Source organism: Haplochromis burtoni, unplaced genomic scaffold (assembly GCF_018398535.1).
Source record: "Haplochromis burtoni strain Fernald_Lab_line unplaced genomic scaffold, NCSU_Asbu1 Contig_42, whole genome shotgun sequence".
Lineage (NCBI taxonomy): Eukaryota > Metazoa > Chordata > Actinopteri > Cichliformes > Cichlidae > Haplochromis > Haplochromis burtoni.
This window is the reverse complement of record NW_024582403.1, coordinates 1,155,326-1,178,575: the sequence shown is the minus strand read 5'-3', so window position 1 is coordinate 1,178,575 and position 23,250 is coordinate 1,155,326. Positions and strand designations below refer to the sequence as shown.

Genomic DNA, 23,250 nt, shown 5'->3' with positions numbered 1-23,250 from the left:
CTTCAACAGAACCTGCCTCCAGTCTCCACTCACCACCCCTATCGCCATCCTCCTCCCATGTTTCCCCCTCCCTCCCTACATCCATCACTTTTCTCCATCCTCTCACTCTCTGTCCATTCCTCTCTTCATTCAGCCACTCACCACTCTGCGTCCACTCCATCCTTACTCCCTGGCTATCACTCTCTTAGACACACACTCCACCCTATCAAACCACCCATCCAAGCTCGCTCTCAGGAATGGTCTGGCTGCTCCGCTCTTCAGCCGTGGACGATCTCCTTATTTGGGTTGCTATGTTTTCACAAAGAGACGGAGATCAGACGCGCAGGTCCTGTTTCCACATTTAACCCCCTGTCAATGGCTACAAGTCCTGCTGGCACACAGCATCTCGCACTCAAAGCCTTAGAGAGTGCGTATATAAGACAAACAGAGATAGACGGGCAAAGTAGAAGGAGACAGGTAGAAAGGAGACTATAGAAAGGAAGTTTCCATGATGTGATCGCTCTATTGTGACTTTTAAGCCATTTAAAGTGAGGGTGTTGGCTTTTCCCAATTCATTACTGTGTCAAGAAGACTAAAACAGAATAGAGGCACTGATGTGGTCTGAAAGGAGACATAAAGGAAACTCGTATGGAAGACAGATGCAAAGATACTTTTTTTGGAGATTAGTTTGTGCCACAGTAGTACAGGGTAGTTTGATGATTCAGCCTTCACATGTTGCCTTTGTCAGAGTATCATAAAGCTGTTTTGGTTTTATAACTCTATGATAATTTCCCTGCTGCACTTCTTCAAGTGTGATCATCTGCGTGACGATGGATTACGGCATGCTTTCTGAAACTTGAGCTCTGCATTCTGTGTACCTGATACTTCAGTTTGATGACTGAGGGACGAAATCAGACTGAGAGATTGTGCAAAGAATGGAGACCAGTGTCCACATTCGCCTACACAGAGAGAGAAATATGCAGAAAGATGGATGGCCCTGAAGAGAAAAGACCTGCATGAGTTTGTATTTGCATGGACACATGCGCATATATTACCCAGGACTAGTTGGCTAATGTTAAACTAGTGGTTCACTAAGACTCGTTACACCAATAAAAGCTTTATTTTCATGTATTCTGTAGATTTGTTTTTAATTATTTTCTTCATATTTGTCCGAACGATCCTTTTCTGTGGCTGCTTGTAAGTTCGGGTCCTCTTTTGGGGCCTTTACTGTTTCTGTTACATCTGCTCTCTTTTCAGCACTATATATTTTGTTTTCTAAGTTATAGATCTTCCATAGGCGCTTGGACTGTATCAAAAATCAGGTATTTGACAATTTTCTCCAACTTAATAAAGAGAAGGTAGTGCTTGTGCCCTCAACAGATTTGTGATAATGGAAACTCTAGGTCCTCCTTGACACTTTTGCAAAATCTTCTATCTGTCATGGCTTAATATTTGAGTCAGCCTTCCCCTTGGAGGCTCATGTTGACTCACTCTTGCTTTTATCACTTTCAAGTTGCCAATGTGAGTTCTTTCGTACCACGCTGTTAATTGGAAATTGTTATTCATGCCTTTATTTCATCAGAATGGACATGAGGGAATGTACAAAGAACTGGAAAGATTTGAGGGACAGATTTGTTTGATGTTAAAGGTGCTCTTTGTAAAATATCACAGCTAGACATCAGCAGATCGCAGACGTTGCAGTCAACTGAATTCTGTTTTCTGACTCCTCTCAAATAAAGTGCAAAATCCTATCTATGGTGGCCACTGTAAGGCAAACAACTCTGGCCACCTTTCATCTATAGTGAGTCATTTCCTTGTTCATCTCAGCAGGTTTCCAAGTCTATTTTCTCTGGAGACTTTGTGAAAGGAGTCTGATATGAGCCGATGAGTCTGTGAAGCTCACTTGTTGTTGTGGATATCCTGAGTTTTTCTGTTGCTAAGCTCTGCTGTTTTTGCCACTGTTAGCTGCTAGCCAGCATTAGTGGGTCTTTCTTTGAAGTGGATCTAAGGTTGATCAATAAATCAGTAAATACCAAGCTGCAACCTTCAAGGCTAAAAACAAATTCAAAGTTAAATTTCCTTTCAGTTTAGTTCCATTTTATCTGATCTATATAGAACCAAATCATCCCAAAAGTTGCTTCAGTATGGTTTATAATGAAAGGTCAAGACTCTAATAATAGAGAGATAAGAATTGCGCTGGGAGACACTTAAAGGAAGTGGAGGATCTATCGGTTTTGTGAGGAAAGAAAAGATGAGAGGTAAGTGTGTTAGCCTAACTATTAGCCTACACGCTTACCTAGCATATTTTGGTTCCTGCAATTGGTCCGTCGGGTTATTGTCTCCCCAGAAACACTTTTGCTTTTGTAAATCTGTTATTCCTATTTCTGTTTTCGTTTTCATTTTTCCAATTTCCGTTGTGTTTTGTTTGCTTTTGCAGCGTTTTTCTGGTGTTTTCAGTTTCAGTCTGTTTGGCCTCTCAGGGCCACCATACAAAAAGTTTAATCTCCAGGGTTAAAAACAGTCCCCATTAGTCATAGTGGTTATGTCAATATTTTATGGATAATTTTTGGTAAAAAACTTAAAATTGAAGTAAACATTAGAGTCTGAACTGAACACCTGAAGCCGGTCCAACTGGCTGGAACTGAATAATGTTGATATACAGATCCACTCAGAGACAAATTGTACTAGAAGTCTGTGTGACCAACTTGACAAATTCTCATCCAGCAGCTCATCTGTACAGAACAATTTTGTTCATCATAAGTTGTTGCTTAGCATCTGGCAACATTTCAAGGTGACTGCAGCTAAGAAGTGAACACAGCTGGAGCAGTTTAAAGTTGTGTGTTCTCCTGTCTAAAATTAATCTTGTCTAGATTACCTGTCGTGTGCTTCACCTTCATGTCATCTTGTTGTGAAGCGGTCAGTTTGCTTGTATTAGTGAAACAGCAGAGTAGCTTTTCTTGACATTAGTTTAGGTCTCAGGACAAAGACTAAACCAGATTTATGTGAAGCCAGCTGGATTTCAAATCTCTGCTGCATGTTTGCTGTCTTTAAAAAACTGAATTCTGGAAGACAGTCATCTATAGAGATTAAATGACTCTACACACATTCTATGTCAGGGTTTTTCAACATGAGAATATTTTCTCTTAATAAAGAGCCTTTAAATTCATGTCTTAATTACAACAGTTACCAAGATAATCACATAAAACCTGAAAGCACTGACTCTGGACATCTATGCGTGTAAATACAGCAGCAGCAGAAGTTGCTCTGGTTTGAGAAGCAGCAGCTTTAAGTCTCTTACACATACTGTGTGAATGTAGCCCTGCTCCACCCGACTGCTCAGCCAGTAATTCAAGAGTATAATTTAGTGTCTTCAATATTTTCTCCCGATGTTCCAAGTATGCTTTCTCTTTCTGCAGCTTAGCCGCAGAAATGCTGCGGAGGGGCCCAGACTAAACATGAAGATATTTTGCAAATGCAAGCAGAGCAGCAAATGAAAGTGAATGTTTTTTATCATTATTTTTGATGGAGAACAGAATACCGGAGAGGATAAAGCAGCCAAAAGGCAGGACTTTCTGCACTGGAGTTCCTAATGCAAAGCTAAACAAAACGGCATCTAAGCTATTGCACAACTGAACCTCCAGTCCCTTCAGCAGAACAAGAGGTACTCTTTGTACATGTGCGTAAGTGAACTCCTGTGGCCTTGGGGTGGAAACAAAGCTCATGACTCTGCTAGACAGGACACCACCTGGACTCTGGTGATACGCACACACAGACACACATGCACAGATGGTGAGGCACATTCCCTTTGTAACTCAGAGTCTGTACGGGCGGAGGCATGTTTCCTGTATGACGACGAGGTTAAATGACGTCAGAAGCCTCCCATCCACCTCTCCTAACCCACTCACACAGACACATACGTGCAGTTATTTCAAAAAAAATTCTAATGACTTACATTTTCTTGACTTGTGCTTTAACCATAACCATACTTTTAACCAACGTCAAATATAAACCTGCCCTAAACTGATTATTTACTTTGAGGGGACTTAAAAAAAATTAATGCATGTCCCCATGTATAGATCCCCTCAAGGTGATTAGTACTTACACACTCTTTCTCCACAGGCATTTCAGAAATGTTTGACTCACAGCTAGCCAATCAGAATTGACCTGGCATGTCTCAACTTCTCTTTGCTTTGGGGTAAGTAAACACATCATTGTTACGGGCACCGATTAAGGTGAAATCGCAGACGCAGCTGCATGTTGTGACCTCATTTCACGTTTTAGTGTTTTACAAATTCTACCTTTGTTCGAACATCTTGAATTCAGAAGCTGCCCAACCCAAATGTCCTGATGAACGTGTTGCAATGAATGGAGTAAGTCTCAGTCAAGTCAATCAGCTTTTAAATTAATCCCAATTATTTCCAACGCCTTTGCAATAATACTTAAGCTCAGTAACTCTGTAATCACAGCACAATGAGTCACTGTGTAATGAAGAATTGTTGTCAGGTCACCTGGAGACTAAACCTGCCACTCAGGTTCAGGTGGTGAGCATAAGCGTGAAAATGACTGCTCATATGTGAAGTGGTGCGATCTGGGAGTGAGGTGACTTTACTTTCTCCGGTTCAGCTCGTCCACTGTGACCTACTACACCAGAGTGTTTGCTCAGTTTTCAGGAATACACTAATATTAGCACTGAAAAAATATCCTGATATAAACAAGAAACTTGGGTTGGGCTCAAACGAGCTGTCATTATTATGAAATATCGACGATTATGACTGATGATCATTCAAGCAATTACACTATTACCCACTCACTGTCTGTGACTTTTTCATTATGCAACAACTTCCTGTGTATAAAACAAGACAGAACATTCCCGACTAATGAGCCGTATACCTTTCGAGGAAGAACAGGACATGCAAAGGCAGAAAGAGTCACAGACTACGCAGAAAAATTAGAGGCTTAAAAGGAAGTTATGACAAATATATCTAAAGTAAATATTAAAGCAATTAAACCCTTCTAATAATGGTGTTTTATTAGAACATTATCAGTACTTCAATCTGTTCAATATTCCCTGAGTAAAGAGAAAAAATCCAGGGAAACATCGTAGAGTTTCCATTGACCAGCTGCAATTTAATGATGCAACCAATAATCCTTACAGTCACCCTCTATGTTTTACAGCTCACAATAATCCTTATATTTCCTTATTGCAGGCGCTGGTGCATTTTCTGTCTAAAACAAGCTAAATTTTGGGCTCTTCCTCCTTTATCACTCTCCCTTTAAGCCTACTTTCTTCTTCACCAGCTTCCTCCCAAGCAGAAGCTGGTGAGTGGGACTTCTGTGCTGATATGACCATATTACACATATCCACTCTCACTGTAACTGATTGTTAAAGATGTCTGAACCCTGAGCTAGCTGCTCTGGATCAACTTTACTCATGTTTGTTTTAATACATCCATATAAATGACTTCAGGTGAACAGAAAAATCCAAAATCCGGGCTTATGCCACATATAGAACAAGGTACTTTTTATTAATTCCCATGGGTGCGCAATTGTGGATGGAGCCACATGTTAATTTGGCACAGATAACAGGCCACAGACTCTTCGTGAGGTAACGCTCGCGTTTATCCGGGCGTGCAACCGGAACTAGGAGTACAACAGCACGTGACCCCCCAGCATGTGGCTCCTCCTGGCCTTGAACCAGGGACCTGTCACATATGACGTGAATGTGTTAACCATGCACCACGGAGCCACTTTATATGGCATACAGAAGCCACAAATATATTAGGTGAAGTCACAAATAAAATGTATTTAAAAGTATGAAGTGATGATAGCTAAAGCCTTAAGTAAAACTGACTGAGCTGGGATAAACTGAGATACGCTGCAGAAACTGAAACATAATAAAACCACTATAACTCCTGTAGATCATAATCATAAGCGCTGACAAAAAGACAGGAAGTCAGACAGGGGCACAGTAGTAATGACCTCATAGTGATGACACACCAGCTGCTGTGCCAGGAGCACTGCAGTCAGATCTTCAGCACAGGCCTTATAAGGACAATATATTTGACTCATTCTGTGCTGTGTGAATGACTGACAGACTAACTGAAAAGGGGATGACAAGAGTAGTGTTCATTATCACCACACCACACATCTTCCCTCTTCTTAATCCCTCTCATTTATTTCCTGTCTCCTCCCACACTCCAATCCAATTCTTTCCTGCTTCCTTCTCTCTCCTGCTGTCTTTACTTGGTTCCTCTCTCATTTCCCAGCTTTTAACCGTGTTTTCACCTTCTGTTAAGTAGGAAGGTCAGCATGAGTCCTACACAGACACACATGAACACTGTCACATACACACACATCTGGCTGTAGCTGGATCTCACCACTTTGCTGGGAGTGCAAAAATGGAAGGTGGCTGTGTGCATGTGTATGAGGAGGAGTGCCTTAAACAGGCAGGGCCGAGAGAGGATGAGGATGGGCTGGGCCTCCAGCTCCAGAGTTAGAGAGAGGAAACCCCTCCCACAGGAAACCAGCGCTCCACTCCACATGGCCTTTTAAGGTAAAAAACTTCCCAAAACTCTTCTCGCTTGGGAAAAGGGCTAAGATATAGTCATATTTAAAGCTACAGAGAGAGAGAGAAAGGCAGGGAAGAAGACCCAATGAAAAGCAAGCAGAGGAAAATTCATGTGCTTGGAATTTATTGTGTTGTTTTTTAAGTAGCACACCTCATTTGTCAAGAGCAGAGTCAGTTTCCTCAAGTGTTGCCAGTTTAAAGTCATATTTTCATAACATTTCACTATCAGGGCTTTTATGACTGAAAGCCTTCATTAGCTCTGGTTGTGATTGTATCTTTATGACCGAGTCTTTGACCTGCTGCATAGTCAACATTCATGTCAATTATCTCGTGTCTGAGTCACATCACGAGGGGAGGGGTGTGGGAAACAGACCCCATGCATTTCTTACACATGGGAAAACTATCTGCAATTTAAAGGAGATACAAACAAAAGATGCGTCCGCAAAGTGAGCCATTATGAGAAATTGGTATTGTCGAGAGACTTGCAAAGAATTCCTAATGTTTCTGTCGGATGTCCTCTTTGTGAACAGTTACTGGATAACAGCCAGAGAGAAGTTTACTGTCAGCTTGGATGTTTCAAAGTCTTGCACACAAACAACTATTTGGCATTTTGGCCAAAATGCAGTTTTTTTTTAAATTTTCTTTAGCAATGTAAAAGAATAAGGGAGAGCTTATATGATATTTGGAATTTTGTGTGTATCAAAATTTTACCTGTTTAACAGACTCACTGTAAGGAACCAACTTCCTTTGGGAGGAAAAAGCAAATTCACATAATTTAGAGTAGAATGAACTTTATTGTAGTTAAACAAGTGCAACAAAATTTAGACTGGCATCCCTCCTATAGCCGTGATGGAGGCCGTACCTCAGGGAGAAAGACATTGCCCAGTCTGTTTGTGTGTACCATTTGCCTAATGGCAAAACAAATGCATGTATAATACTTTGCTTAAGCTTAAGGTTAGAGGCTAATGTTATGTGGTGAGTCTCTAACGGTCTCTGAGTACTTCTGTGTCTTACAGACGGTCTCTTGGATGCACTGCCCTTGCATTTAAACCCCATGGTTTCATTTACTGCTTTTACCAGCACACCTTATTGTATGTGTGTGTGCATTTCTATGCACGGCCCTATTTTTGATGGGTGCTGCCTTGTCTTGCCCTATGTTATCTGACTGTTTAACATTGCTCACAGCAAATGTGCAAATAAAGATCGTTGTCTCGAATGCCTGTCTTGCACCAGTTATTCACAGTTTTATCGCCTCATCGCGCTCATTTATCAGAAGACGGGCTGACAGGGAAGTTATATTACCTCCCTGTCAGAGGTGAGATGACACATTTTGTCATGAATGGCTAACAGTGTGAATGAATGCAGCATGGGTCATAAATTCATCTAATTTCACACTTACATTATAATCTCTTATAGTCCTGACTAAATGATTTAATATGATCTCCACCTGCAGGAGCTGCCAGCTTTGCCTGTCTGCAGTTTGGTGCTGGATGGCTGAAAATAGCTCCTGCTGCTGGAAATGAGGTTGATGAGAGCGGTGAGAGTGAACCAAAACAGTAAAAATGTAGGTTGTAAAACCAAGCCCAAAACGATGGCCCATAAACCTCCACAGAGCTGAGGGTATAAAATTAATCTCTGTGGGTTCATTCCAGCAAGAGATCTACACATTAGACATAAGAACCATTGTTCATATAAAAACACTGATTAGAACATCTTTAAGAGTAAATTATTTGCCTCATATACCACAAAATCGCACACATATAACAAGCTTCTGAGGCTTTTCCTTCATTATTGTGTGTTTAAGCAGCATTTGTACAGACTTTATCCTTCTTAAAGGTATTCTAGGACAAAGTTTTCACCATATAAACAAAGGCGTGTTGCAGAGGTTATCAAGGCTCTCCACTTAAGAAGCCATACTGGAAAATGCATGACGTTAGCCTGATAGGCTGCAGATAGCTGCCAGCATATCCCAGTTAATTAAAACCTGAAGTGCTGCCACTGCCAGCTCGGTCACAGGAGGTCAAAGGTCACCGTATGAGTGATCGTTAGTCTTCCTGGATTAGAAATGAAACAAGGAGGTGTGGCGAATGCATGAAGACTGTGAGAAAATCACGACTGTAAACACTGCAGCCAAATCTAACAGATGTTACACATTTACTTTTTGAGTCAAGCTCTCTATTCAGACTGTAGCTTTTAGTGTAACTCCTCACTGGATGAACTTCATACTCTGCAGCTCGTCCAGAACGCTGCTGCCAAAGCCTCTTTTCTCACCCGTCTCCTGTGAAGCCTCCACTGGCTCCTCACATAAAGTCGAAATCCCATTGTGGAGGAACTCCTGAAGCTTGTAGACCATTTCCAGCCTTCCTCATCTGCACGGTTTGGGCTCAGTTTGTGACGGTGGGCTCTTCCTGTCCTTCAGCAACCTGGAGTTCACCTCCCCACAGCCTGACCTGAAATGTTCTCCCTCCTGATTTCGCAATGTGGAACTTCTTTGGTAAACTTTTGCTCCTCTCTCTGTCAGCATCTTTGTTTTTCGGTCAAATCATTCCAGTATTGTTCTCAACACTGATTATCTCTCTCTGCCTCATTAAGCTACATTAGCTTTTGTACCTCTGTTTGACAAAGTTGTAAAACAAAGCAATAAGCATCATGATGTAAACCAGAGACCGTGCGTGCGCGTGTCTTTTTGCCTTACCCACATATATTTGAACACATGGCTTCATTTAAAGACTAATGGCTGGGGTCATTTGTCATCAGCAGTACAAACAAAAGAGGTCTCACGCACACTAATGCACACATATTAGTTTATGAGATGTGTATTTTCCCCTGCAGCTTTTCAAAATCAGCTCATTTTATGATGTTTCAGTGTAGCCACACTCCATTTTTTTCAGTGCTGCCACAGAGAAGTACGACAAAATTTATGCTTATATTTTTGTTGAGTCGCACCCATTCTCCCTCTGTCCCTTGTTGGGAATATTGCTGTTTTCCATTTGTGGAGGTGTCCCCTCCTTTTCCCACTGCCTCCTCACCAAGCGTAATCACATTTTTTTTGAAGGTTTGTCAACAGCTCCCTCTTCTGGGCTTGAAGAATATGACGTAACGTGTGCTGATTACTCTCATTTCTTTGTCGCAAGTGAGACCAATAGGAAAAACACTCACTGGCCACCTTGTTAAGTACATCTGTTCGACTAATTGTTAACACAAACATCTGATCAGTCAGTCAAACAGCAGCAGCTCTTTTAGGCGTGTAGACATGTTCAAGATGAGTTAATGAACTCAAGCTGAGCATCAGAATGGGGAAGAAAGGTGATTTAAGTGACTTTGAACGTGGCATGGTTGCTGGTGTCAGACAGGGTTTTCCAGAGATTTTCCCACATCAACTAACTGTTTACAGAGAATGGTGCGAAAAACAGAGAACATCCAGTTCTCCGGGTTAAAAAAATGCCTCACATCAAGGATGTAGCGCCAGCAATTCTGCTGCAGACGTGTGATGCTATCGTGTGAATATGAACCGAAATCTCTAAGAAATGTTTCCAATACCTTGTTGACTCAATGCCTCAAAGAATTAAGACAGGCCTGTAGAGAAAAAGGCTACTACTTCAGGGTTTCGGGAGGCAGGCAACCCCTGACACATAAGTCCCCACCTGCAGCCATTTAAAGTCAACATGCATGTCTTTGAGGCATGTAAGGTTATACGACACGCATCGACTCAGTGAGAACATGGAAATTCCAAAATCCAAAAGCCCGAGAGACAGGGTACATCTTGGACAGGTCGCCAGTCTGTCACAGAGCTAACACAGAGAGACCGACAACCATTCACCCCTATGGGTAATTTAGAATTAACCCCACTACAGGCAGCACATTGGAGTGGTGTTTAGCACTGGTGCCTCACAGCAAGAAGATTCTGCGATCAAATATACAGGCTGGCCAGGATCTTTCTGTGTGGGGTTTGCATGTTGTCCCCTTGTTTGCGTGGGTTCTTGCTCAGTAATCTAGCTTCCTCCCACAGTCCAAAGACGTGCATTTAGTAAGGCTGCACAAAACTATCATGTAACGTAAATCTTTTAACTGTACAATCCTGGCTGGGCTTGCTTTCACTCGTTTCAAACTGCAACATTTCAACATGATGCTGACTGTACTTCCCAAATATGTCAAGGTTACTGAATGTGTTTTGGCATCAGAGCTATTAGAGCCATATCAAACAAAGTTTATCAAAATGTTAGTTTAACGGGCAGAGACTGCTCCAATCTCTGCTGTCGGAAGACCTCGTCTGCCCGTTTGTATTTTGGGTAACAGTTCGTGACATGACCTGACATGACAAGGCCTTCAAAATCTATTAACGATTCTTAGTTTTATGAAATATTGAGAGATTTGAATGAACAGCATTTGAAATGTGTTTTGCCACAGTGCACAGTGCCACACCTGTCTCCAAAAAAAAAAAAAAAAAAAAACCCTCACAAAACTACAAACATATCCTAATGTTACTTTTTTAGTCATATGAAAAAAGAGATTAAAGGTTTATAAAGATTTCAACAAAAGAAAAAGGGCCTTACAAGGAATATGAACAAAAACTGCATATGACGTGTTTACTGTAGGGGGAGGCATTGCATTGCAAGTGGACAGCCATGTGTAGTGTTTTTCTCTTTCTGGATGTACAATGTGAGTCCACACTGAAATACAACTACAGTGCGCTCTTCAAGAACTCCATTATTTTATACTGATTGTGATCAGTGTAAAAGAAGCCACTGCAAACAAACACGATCCTGCAGATAAACTTCTAAATGTTTTGCCAGCGGCGATATCAGATGTTACACAGACAGCGTAGGATGCCAACTCATCTATCTGTTTAGCTCAAATTGTGGACACAATGCTGTCATTATGGAGTCTAACACAGACTGGATATTGTGCGCTGCATGTTATAAAGAAAGGGAAAGCCGTGGCCCTTTGTGAACTGGGTCATGTCGGTAAAGAGGTTCACACTTGTCTCTGTCAGCAGAATGATGTGATTTGATAATTCCCATAACCTATGAACCCCCCTGAGAACCAAAGAAACCGTGATCCTTTGTCTCAAACGAACTATGTAGACATTTGTAGGGTCACACTGGATGTCAGGAATAGTGTTAGTTTGAATTAGCCTTGAAGGCCACCAGAAACTCCCATGAAAAACACTTCAGCGAGTTAGAGACGAAAAACCTCATGAGACCACCTCCTGCAACTCGGAAAAGGAGAAACCGACAGGATCGGTTACAGTAGCGTGGCCTTAAAAAAAGAAGAAGAAACTTTAGGATACTTGTGACATATGCAACAAGTGATGAGATCCATGCGAGCAGGAAACCTTTGGAAAGGATGGATTTGAAACCTGAATTCTTTTGTTTCAAGAATGTGGCATTGTAGCGCTTTAAAATGTTCCGAATAAAGCAAACTTTGGGCCATAAAATGTTAAGGCAAGGTTACATTTCATAAGAAAAACGCTGAGATAGTGTGTGAGTTAACCCTCTGTCTAAAGCCAACGTCCTGGAGTAACCTCTACACTTCATAAAGGTAATGATAGGAAGCATAAAGGTTATGGGGCCTCTCCGAGAGCTGTAAAAGTTGCTTGTTTTCAATAGACAACTTCTGACTTTGTATTTTTATTCACTATATTTGATGTCATTTAAGCCGTTTCCATTTTAAAATAATAAAAAGCTCACTCTGACAACCCAAAGGATACATGAACACACCACGCATGTGTTCAGTTGCACTTTGTTTTATTGATAATACAACCACAAGCAGACTTCTTGATGATATGTGTGTGTGGCCAAAGTTGTGTGAGCCTGGTGGGTGTGTCTTCGAATCCGGGTGATTCCTTTTCAGCCAATCACCGGAACCCTGGAGACCTTTCGGGGAGCCTGCCGGTGAATGATTAAGGGATGGGGGAGGGGAAGCTCTAAACCAGGCTGTAAAAACAGACATGTTGGAGTAAACTGATAGTAATATGTTCATCTGTAGTAGCTTATCCGGCCAAGAACCCGTCTGCAGGCCAAGTTAGAAATCTGTGGCTGGATGTGACCCAGCTGAAACATCCATCCAGTATTAGTAAATTTCAATATTAGCTGTATTAAGTGAGGACGTTATCCCACTGTCTCTTAGAAAGGCAGATCTTATGTGTCCACGTGTGCACAGACATACTATAAAACTTCAAAAATAAAGCGGTCTGATGCATAAGACTTAACTAGACAAATTTCTACTACTACACCATGAGAACACAACATAAGGACAACTTTGCATGATCGCAAAACCGGGCCGACTGATTTAGTCCTTCATAAACGATAAATATTAAAACAGGAAGGATGAGTGCAAATTAGGTTTACAGGAACAAAAAGGAATCAAAGTTAAACATGCAATAAAATCTGCTGTGGATTCATAAAAAAATAAAAAAATAACAAACATGGCTGCTAAACTCTAACAATATGGAAACCATTTTAATCCGGTCTGATTCACTTGGCTCCAGTTCCCACTGAGAGCTCCAGGATGTCGATAACTAGAAATCCTTCTCCGGGACAATGTGAGGAAGTCCCTTGAGACGTTTTTATCAATGCAAATATCATCAACACAATGTGATATGTCAATAAAACCTCTCAGATCATTTGTACCTGTTATTTACTTAAGACTGAAACTGTTTAAATACAGAAAATAAATAAAATAAAGTTGCTTCCAACCTGCGTTCATTTTATGTTGTCAAGAAAGCAAATTAGGACATCTGCTGACATACATTTGACAAAAAACAAACAACAAAACAAAACAAAAGCTCTAAATGTAAAAATAGATCAAACTTATATTACATCCTCTTGAAATTCTAAGATTTTACTTATCACGGCAAAATATCAAACATCTGGTGCTCAGCAGGTTTTAAAATCAGGTAAATATGAGCTGAGATGAACAACAAAACGTGTCGGGGAGACGGCCTCACATTTGTCAGGTGTCCAGATCCCAAAGCTGCAAAACAAGCTCAAATGATCACCCTTCCTCCCCCGTGGTTGACAGGTGGTATGAGACGCTTGTGTTGATATGCCGTGTTTTGGTTTTCTCCAACATGGAGTTGTGTGTCTGCGTTAAGGCCAAACCATTTTGGCCCCATCTGCACAAAGGACATTGTTCCAGCAGTCTTGTGGTTTGCACAGTTGCAACTTAAACCTTAACTGCGCTGCGTGAATAATCCTTCTCACGTATAATGTCGACTTCAAATTCTTTAGAAACTGCAAATCTCTGCTTTTATTGAGATGCTCAGATTTGCTGATGTTCAGTTAACGAAGTGCTTTTGACCCGACTGCCATTTTCCCTTTTAATTCCTATGGAAGTAGCAAGGGTGCACTTATTGTTTTTCCACACAGCTTCGTCATTTTGGCTTTGTTACGGTTAAATAGATAATGCCACAAGTAAAATGTAAAAACTATTTACCGGTTTTTAGCACCTGCTAAGGACTAGGTGATTGTTATTAGTTTCTGATATGAAACAAAAATAATTAAGCCATTTAAACAGTTTTTACCATGACTGTATAAATGCACAACTCTAAGCCATAAATATCCACACATTAATTTAGTAGCACTTCCCACATCCAATCTAGGCTGATTATGACTGCTTTCTTTACCATTACATAATCCCTGATTCCCAAGATCTCTAATTATGTGGCAAGCTGTTGTAAACATGTTGCTTTTCTTGTTGCAGAAGTGACACATGTGGCTTTTATTTTAAGCAGTAAAACCTTTGTTTTATTTGCATCACTTCCAGGTCGACTGATGTCCTGGTTCTGCTATTGTTCTAAAATCTTAAACTGTCACCTCTTTGCTCAGGATGAGGACACAAAATACCCTTCACACAGTGTTAGTCATGCATATGATTACTTCCTTCTCGTATTTATTATGAGAAGGAACCATTTCAGCACTTTCTTTTCTACACAAGGGTCAATAATTAGACCTGTGGGAGACATCTTCCTTTTTCAGAATCATTTCTGAATCACTGCAACACTAAAAACTGCAACATGATCAAGCAACTTATTTACAGCTTGTATGCTTTGTTTTACCAAACAACTACTGTGTTATTCTGTTGACTTTTAATCAGAAAATGTGCTTCTTTGAATTTGATTCCTTTATTTATATATCTATCCAAACCTAGTCTCTATATGTGGAAGAAGTAATTGGCCCCTAAATATAAGAACTGGTCGTGCAGCCCTTGGCAGCTATTACTTTTACAGGGCAAGTTTGGTGAGGTTTTTTTTTCCATTAACAAATGAAATCATCATTTAAAAAAATGCATTTTGTATTTAATCTGGTTATTTTGGCTACTAAAAAAATAATTTGATGATCAATAACCTAAAAAAGGATGAAATCTGAGGGGCAAAGGGGCGAATACTTTTTTCACAGCAGTTCTATGACTTTTGATTCTGTCACATTTAATCTTGCCCACCAGGAGCTCTCTAACTCTGGGGAAATTTCATCTTGAGGACCTTTAGTTCCTTTAAATTCAACTTTTATCCTTTTTTATTAGTAGTAATTGATCTCCCCCTCCAGAATATGCTGGTTGTGAGGGCTGATTTTTTGGACATACCAGAAAAAAAAGTGAGAATCTCTGCGCTATGCTAACTATTTGAGAAACATATCTCACAACTTCATTTGAAAAACTTCCTGCAACTGCGCAGGTATCTGTTAGCAAACAAGTCTGAATGTGCCTCTCCAGTGTGTCAGTGTTCATATCTTCCTGTGTCATGGCTTGAATTTTATAAGTAGTCACATTCCAGTGTGGGAAACCACAGGTACGAGATAAGCCGAAGAGAAAGGTAAGGAGAAATGAGATGAGAAAGACAGAGAGAGGTGAGGAAAGGAGAAGAGCGCCCCAATAAGGAGACGATGGGGGTCCAACACTGCTGTTTGCTGCTTTTGCTTGTGGGCTGCCATGAATGGATTACAGGTAGATTCTAAATACTGTCTGAATAAGAGGTCTTAGGACTGCACCTAAAATAAGCAGGGCTGTTTGTAGTCACATGTACGTATGTGAGCGTCAGTCTGCCTGAGTGTCTGTGTGTGTATGAAATGGCTGTGTTTTGGTGGACTGGTCTGTCCTGGGCGAGACATGTCTCAACCTGTCCCCTCAGGAATGCTGTACAGAAGTGTGCTCTTGCAAAGTGTTATCAGCAGTGGAGAAAAATGTTTTGCTCACTTAGTCTTGCTTATTGGAGTGCATTATAGTGTATTTATGCGGGAGTCACTCATGATGGGCAACTAAAAATGGCTGCAAGCTACAGGGAATTATAATTTTCTTCCCTCAAGGGTTTCTGCAGTTAGCCAGAAAACACTCAGTAGATGGCAGATTAGTTTTAGGCAGACAGACAGTTAAAATTGTTGTGATTGTGCCAAGAGGATATTGTCTGGAAAGATTATTTAGGATAAATTTGGGTTTATTGCTGGATTTATTTTTTCCCCTTGGAGCATGAATGTGCTTAGCAAAGTTTGTGTCATTATAATCTTGATCGGAAGTCATGTTGAAGTCCAACGAGTTATGTATATTCAAAATGTTTAATATGTCTTTGCTTTAACAATGAAACTAATTAAAAAATCTTCCAAAAAGAAGAAAGATATTTTTGAGAATTTAGAAGCAGCTACTTTTGATGCTCTCATTCAAGAGGGGGAGCCCCACATATCTGATTTGGCAAATTTTTACACCAGATGCTTCCTGGCACATCCTCCAAGGAATATGTATCTATTTGTCATTGAACTGTGGATGTTTTTCTTACTATGCCCATGTGTAAACCACTGCACTATAAAGCTACTAATAGAATGAATAGCAGACTTGGATTCATGTCTAATTTTAAAGTAACTTTTTACAAACCATTGCTTACTGAGAGAGTGAATGTTGACACTTAGTAACAATCACATTTCTGGTTTAGGTTTACATTAATAAAGCACAGCAACATTTATTTCAAAACCTTAGCATCTTAGAATGGCCCTAGATAACAAGGCTCAACTCCAAAACAACTCCCCTGCTGTTTAACCTCCTACAGCTGCAAACACAACTTGCTGGAAAACAAAACAGAGTAAAGATTGTGTTTAAAAAACCGAATATGTTTCCTGTAATAAACAAGGATTTTTTAAGATTAGGAATGTATCATCTGCATCAGGATTGACTTTGTGGTGTAGTGTGCCAAGTACAAATCACTCTATAAAGGCTGCTTGCAGTCATGACCAAGCTTTGGCAGTGGTGCAAATTCGGGACCTTCAGATTTTGTTCATCTGATCTTTTTGAACATGTTTGTATTATATTTCGAACCACAATGTGATATCAGCTTCTGGACTGTTATCTTTATTTATGGCATACTATTCCTGCCTTATCAGTGCTTGAAGCTGGTCAAGTGTTTCCGTTTGATCCCCTGCTTTATAAGGACCGACCAAAGGTTCTCAGTCGGATAAGGTTTAGTGAGCTTCTCAGTTGGCTAGCATGGTGGCGTTGTGCTTATAGCATTGGTGCCTTACAACAAGAAGGTTTGGGGTTCAAATACACCATCTGGGTAAGACTTTTCTGTGTGGATTCTCTCTTACTCTGGCTTTTTCCCACAGTCCAAATACATGCGGTTTAATTGGTTATCCTAAATTGCCTGTAGGTGCGAATGGTTGTCTGTCTCTGTGTTGGCCTTGCAACAGACTTGAGACCCCACTATGACCACTAATTAGATAAGTTGAAACGGGTGACTGGAACTTCTCAGCAATAGGAACATAATGTTAATTTGATTTATTGTAAGCCTTTAGTTATCACTTTTGCTTTGTGAAATGGTGCTCTATCATTTTGAAAATGGTACAGATTATCACCAAACTGTTCCTGCATCAAGCAGATGCCCACAAACTGTAATCAACTACAAGTGCGGATAAGGCAGGAATAGATCACTATCAATCAGGATTTGGCTCAGATGCTGATATCCAGCCATCGAGAATTGCAGTCACAAGCTGTTAAAATCAGAGTTACCTGAAAATTAGAAACAAAAATACTTTCAAAATGTTGCTTTTCCTCAGTAATAGGAACATCTTCCTTTCCAACAGGTGCCGTGAGTAGCATCAGTCCTTACATAAAGTATTACGAGGGCTTGTCTTATGACAGGGAAGATCTTCACAGGAGGCACTTGAGAGCCAAGAGAGCCACACAATCTCAGGACTATACACTGCATTTGAATTTTACTGCTTTTCACAGGTAAATTTATATTTCCGTCTGGGCGAATGGTTGAAAATGTCTGTCTATATGCAACTCTTTGGTTAAACTAATAGGAAGTACCTGGTTGTGCAAACTCTTTGTTGTTGCTCCTAAACCTGTAACACATGTCAGACATTAGTCACTCATTAGTCCATATATCTCAGGAGATTATAGATCTGCATACTTCCCACAACACTACAAAGCTTTGACCACATCTGTAAGCTGTTTGTGTTTTTCTTCCCTTCAGGACTTTCCACCTGCTTTTGAGGCAAAACAGTGCAGTATTTTCCAAAGACTTTACACTGGTCAGTGAAAATGATTCAACGTATGTTGATCTTTTCCACATCTACTCAGGAATACTAGAAGGTTGGTATCAGAGAGATATCCTGTCATCCTGTGGGACTCCAAACAATTTGTCTACATTTGCAAAAAAAGAAAAAGGAAAAATCTATTTAACCAATTTCACTACAATCAGAATTTAACCTGGGCTTGATCTGGAAAGTTCCACCTGAAGAAACATCTTTAGTAATAGCTCCACATTGATTAGGCCAAAATAAACCGTGCTGGGCACAAGGATAAAAGATCCTCTGCAGAATTCCAAAAGTCCTCATTCAAGTCTCAGGTTTCAAGGTTTATTTTCATATGCAATGGAAAGAAACGGATTTCCCTGTACAATGAAATTCTTTCTTTGCTGTCCACAGATGCCAAACAGAATAGATAAATAAAGTGAATGAAAATTTAGAAACCATTATGAAGAACTACGCAATGTGCAACAAAAGAAATACAACAGAATATGCAAAATATATAAAAAGATTTAAAAAAATAATCTGAGCTGCAAAAGGCTGGTTTCTCTCTTACCCCATACCTCACCTTGTGTGTGCAGTTGCTGCCTCCTGTATTCAGGTTTCTGTCAGTATCATATATAATCTCTCCTCTCTCTAATCCCCGTCTCTCCTGCCCTGGTCATGCAGGTGAACCTGCCTCCGCCTGCCATGGCTCTGTGTTACAGGGACAGTTTGAGGGAACTATCCATACAGAAAATGGGACTTATCACATAGAGCCATCTGACAGATACACCAGCAGTCCAGCAGACCACCACTCGATAATCTACCGTGAGGACGACATGGGTAAGACTGCTTCGACTTCAATGAAAAGGTTGTCCTGCACTCAAACTTCTAGTGCCTCTGGAGTAAGGGTCCCAGTAATGCTCACTGTGCAGGATATTTGTGCATTTGCAATCCAAATGATACACCATGACCTGAATTTCCTGGTCTTTGGCGTAAACATATCAATAGCTTGATTAATGGCCCTTTTGGCAGTTTTACAGCAACACGTCTTTCCCACTATTTTTCATCCTCAGTGCTCCTCGCTTGTGTAGTATCTGCAGCCTGTAGTTCTCAAACTAATGTTACTACAGGTCAGTGTAGTACCCGGGGACCTTATAATGTAACAGAAAAGCCCTTTAAGAGGGGGTGTAGGGGCCCTCACTGCCTGGGCACTGGCCAAAGAAAAGATAAACCGAAGATGGTGTGACTCTTGAAACAGGAGGGGTGGGTGAGACTTGGGCCTAAATCAGGAGGAAGAGGAGTGAGAGAAGGAGGTAGGTTTCTAAAATAAGGAGAAGAAGAAAGAAAGGCAATATGTGGCGACTTCTTCAGGGTTTGAGGGCTTTGGAGACAATTTCTACAACAACAGATTAAGATGAACTTGGGTTTGGCTAAGGATCATATGATCTATCCAGATGGGGTACGTCAGACAACCGTCAAAGAGTATATGAATCAATGTGGATGCCAAAGTGTGATTCCCTTGCTGAAGGTGCACATTTGCAATAGTATCTGAATTTTTCCAAGAAAGCTTTTTACTGGAAACATAATTCACATTGTGCAAGAAACCCCGTCTCCCCCCACCGTTTCTCCAGAAGTCTGCACAGACTCCGCGGCTGCCTTTCCTCCCTAATCCTCCTGCCGTTCCTTCAGCGTCTTTCAAAGCTGTATCCAAACTTTGCATGCGATAGCATCGCAGCTGTTAACATCCTGCTCTTTCATTCACAAGGCCAGCATATCTGCAGGAAGCTGTGAAAGATTTTGCAGATGATAAATAAACAATCAATGCTTCTAAACAAAGTGGTAAATTAGACCACGAGATGGGTGACATAATGCGTCTGCTCTTGTGTATATTTCCACTTCCCGTGGGTGTCGTGTGGAGGCAACAAGGGACGCATGAGGAACTTTCAGTCCCTGATGCCATAACATGTTTCAGATCTGGGGTACAGGTCAAGCCAGGAGCAGACATATTGCAGCAAATCATCATAGTGCAGTGTGGTAACATTAAGGAACATATGAACAATGTGCCAAGTCATTTTGTCTGCACTGTGGGAACCCTTCAGCTAGTCTTCCGCCCATAGATGATGGTCAGTATTGTCCTGGTCATTTAAAAATTTGAATAAAAACTCAAATTATCAGTATCTGTTTTGGCTAATGCAATCATACCATTAAAGGTCATTAAACTACATGCGAAAAAGTTAAAATGCATAGACACATCTTAGTGACATACCCACGTACTAAACACTAAGTTATGCATGTAAATACTATCAAAAAGGCAATAAGAAACAAATTTGTTTAATTTCAGGGCTGCATAAATAAAGATAGAGGAAGCTGGTTGCCCCCTAGATGTTAAAAAAAAAACAATTATGCTGCAAAAATGCAGTTTATAACTGTTAGAGTAACAAATTAACAATACCAAAAAGGAAGGAAAATTTTTAGTTTTACATTTTTATATTTTTTATGTTTACCTAAACATATCATTGACTTTCCATTGTGATTATGAGAATTTACTTTTTTAAAATTTCTATTTATTATGAATCTTTTTAGCCATCTAAGCCATCTTAAGTACTTTGGAAGTACATACAGTGTTTCAGGGAACGTGTACTCATTGCCCCTGAGATTGTGCATAGGGAGTTACTTGCAGTTACTTCCTACTGCTAGGGAGTAGCCTAGGAATGATGGGTAATTATTAACCTCAAATTCCTTTTGGTTAAATGAAAAGTAATACATATCCACATTTATTATAACTTTAAATGTTTAACTGCTGGGTCCTTAATTGCTCCTCCAAACTGAAAGTGCCTTTACAATCAGGAAGTAGTCGTTGCCCACAATATATGTCCTCTTCAGAACATCTACTGAGGATTTATTTTACATTTTGTAATCTTACAATGACATAAATGGACCTTCAAACATCTACTTTTTTGTATTTACTGATCTATTACATGCAAGCTTGGAGAATTTGAGAAATAACTCTCACCCCGGCTGAACTCCTGATATTCCAGCAATACAAGAAAGTCATTAGTATTTAGTATTTAGTATTTATTTATTTATTGTCATTGTCAAGAACAATGAAATTGCGTTTGGGGCTTCCATACAACCAAAAAAAGAAGAAAATAATAAATACCCCTTAAAACCCAAGTGTACATATTTAACCCAGTGTGACTCCAATGCAATAGACAATCCTTAGCAATAACATGAGAACATGACAAGTAATGTTGGTAGAAATTCAGACAAAGACCTGAGAAACATGACAAAGTACAACAGTGCAACCCATTCAATATTATTGTACTGTGAGATATGATATCAGATATGATAGTTATCTATTTAAGAAACATTTATCTATGAAATGTTGTGTTTAGTAGTACAACAAAATGCCAAAAATTACTGCAGAGCCACTTCACTAAGTCAAAATTGTAATAATTATTTCTCAGTTTCATCAAAGAAAAATGATGAGAGCAAGTGAAGTGAAAATAAAGTAGTTAGGCACATTACTGAATGAGCTAATCACATTATTCTGTGAAAAGTAATGTACATATTTGGTAATAATATGTATAGCCACCAGAGACAAAGTGAGAAGAAAGAAGAGCACTGTCTTCATGTCTGACTTGTCATAAGAGAGAAATGGTGAAGTGGATGTGTGGCTCATACAACGAGATAAAAAAGAAATCCAGTTCTTTATAAGCGAGCTTAAAATCCTTTAATCTGTGAGCTTCTTCTGGGAGTACAATAAGCTGTTGAAAACTGACTATGGTCATTTTTTTCATTGTCTGTCCTCTTCATGAACGAGTCTGTGGATTAAAGGCTTCTAGGCAGTACCCATACAATTATCATGGATTCTCTTTGTAGTATGACTACTAACAGGTTATTTAAATGGATTAGTAGAAAAGTCTCAATTAATTTAGACTGACACCCTGTCTGCACAAGAGAAAATATGTGCACTTCAGAACATTTGTATATACAGATTGTTTTGAGATTTATGATTTTTTTGTTTAAAATTTGAACAGACACAACAGTCTGGTCAAGAGACATATTATTTATTTAGTATTTATTTATTATTGTCATTGTCAAGAACAATGAAATTGCGTTTGGGGCTTCCATACAACCCAAAAAAGAAGAAAATAATAAATACCCCTTAAAACCCAAGTGTACATATTTAACCCAGTGTGACTCCAATGCAATAGACAATCCTTAGCAATAACATGAGAACTGACAAGTAATGTTGGTAGAAATTCAGACAAAGACCTGAGAAACATGACAAAGTACAACATGCAACCCATTCAATATTATTGTACTGTGAGATATGATATCAGATATGATAGTTATCTATTTAAGAAAGAGGGGGGGGGCAGGAGGGGGAAGAGAATAAAGATATGATGCACCAATGCAGACCAGTTCATTGCTATTAAGAAGTTGGATATGGTTATTGTCCGTGAGAGGGGGGCAGAGAGTTCAGGAGCCTCACAGCCTGTGGATACAGGCTGTTGGCCAGTCTGGATGTTCTGGCCTGTATAGACCTGTACCTTCTCCCTGAGGGCAGCAGATGGAAAAGGTGGCGCGCAGGGTGATGTTGGTCCCGCAGGATACTGTGCACCCTCCTCAGACAGCGAGTGGGGAAGATATTACTGATCTCTGGCAGACTTGTTCCAATAATTCTGCCAGCTTCTTTCACCACCCGCTGGAGTGCTTGCTGATCGGCCTTGGTGCAGCTGGGGAACCACACTAGAAATCCATACGTCAGAACGCTGCTGATGGCACAGTTGTAGAAGTTCAACATCAGAGATCTGGGAATGTGTGCGCTCCGCAGTCTCCTCAGGTAGTAGAGGCGCTGTTGGGCCTTCCGTGCAACTGAGGTGATATGGTTGCCCCAGGACAGGTCCTCGGTCACAGTTACCCCCAAGAATTTAAAACTGCTCACCCTCTCCACCGCCTCACTGCCAATGAAGAGAGGCAGATGGTTGTTATGACCCTTCTTCCGGAAATCTACAATGATCTCCTTGGTCTTTTTGGTGTTTAAGACCAAGTTATTGTCGTGGCACCATGACTCTAGTTGTTGCACCTCTGTCCTATAGTTTGTCTCATCGTTGTTGGATATAAGTCCGAGCACTGTAGTGTCATCGGCAAACTTAACAATGAGATTGGACGCGCAGGAGGAAATACAGTCATGGGTGA

The 23,250-nt window shown here is 40.3% G+C and overlaps 1 protein-coding gene across 1 annotated transcript in view; it reads left to right on the top strand.

The window, feature by feature from the left end:
- Nucleotides 1–15,243: 15,243 nt before the first annotated feature.
- The window catches only part of si:ch1073-396h14.1 (disintegrin and metalloproteinase domain-containing protein 10), a 33,790-nt gene continuing 25,783 nt past the window's right edge, over nucleotides 15,244–23,250 (top strand). Inside the window, exons 1-4 of the mRNA XM_005920789.3 lie at nucleotides 15,244–15,490; nucleotides 17,611–17,758; nucleotides 18,006–18,124; nucleotides 18,730–18,885. Of these exons, the coding sequence (XP_005920851.1) occupies nucleotides 15,430–15,490; nucleotides 17,611–17,758; nucleotides 18,006–18,124; nucleotides 18,730–18,885 (484 nt within the window). The 5' untranslated portion in view covers nucleotides 15,244–15,429. The remainder of the gene's footprint in view (nucleotides 15,491–17,610; nucleotides 17,759–18,005; nucleotides 18,125–18,729; nucleotides 18,886–23,250) is intronic.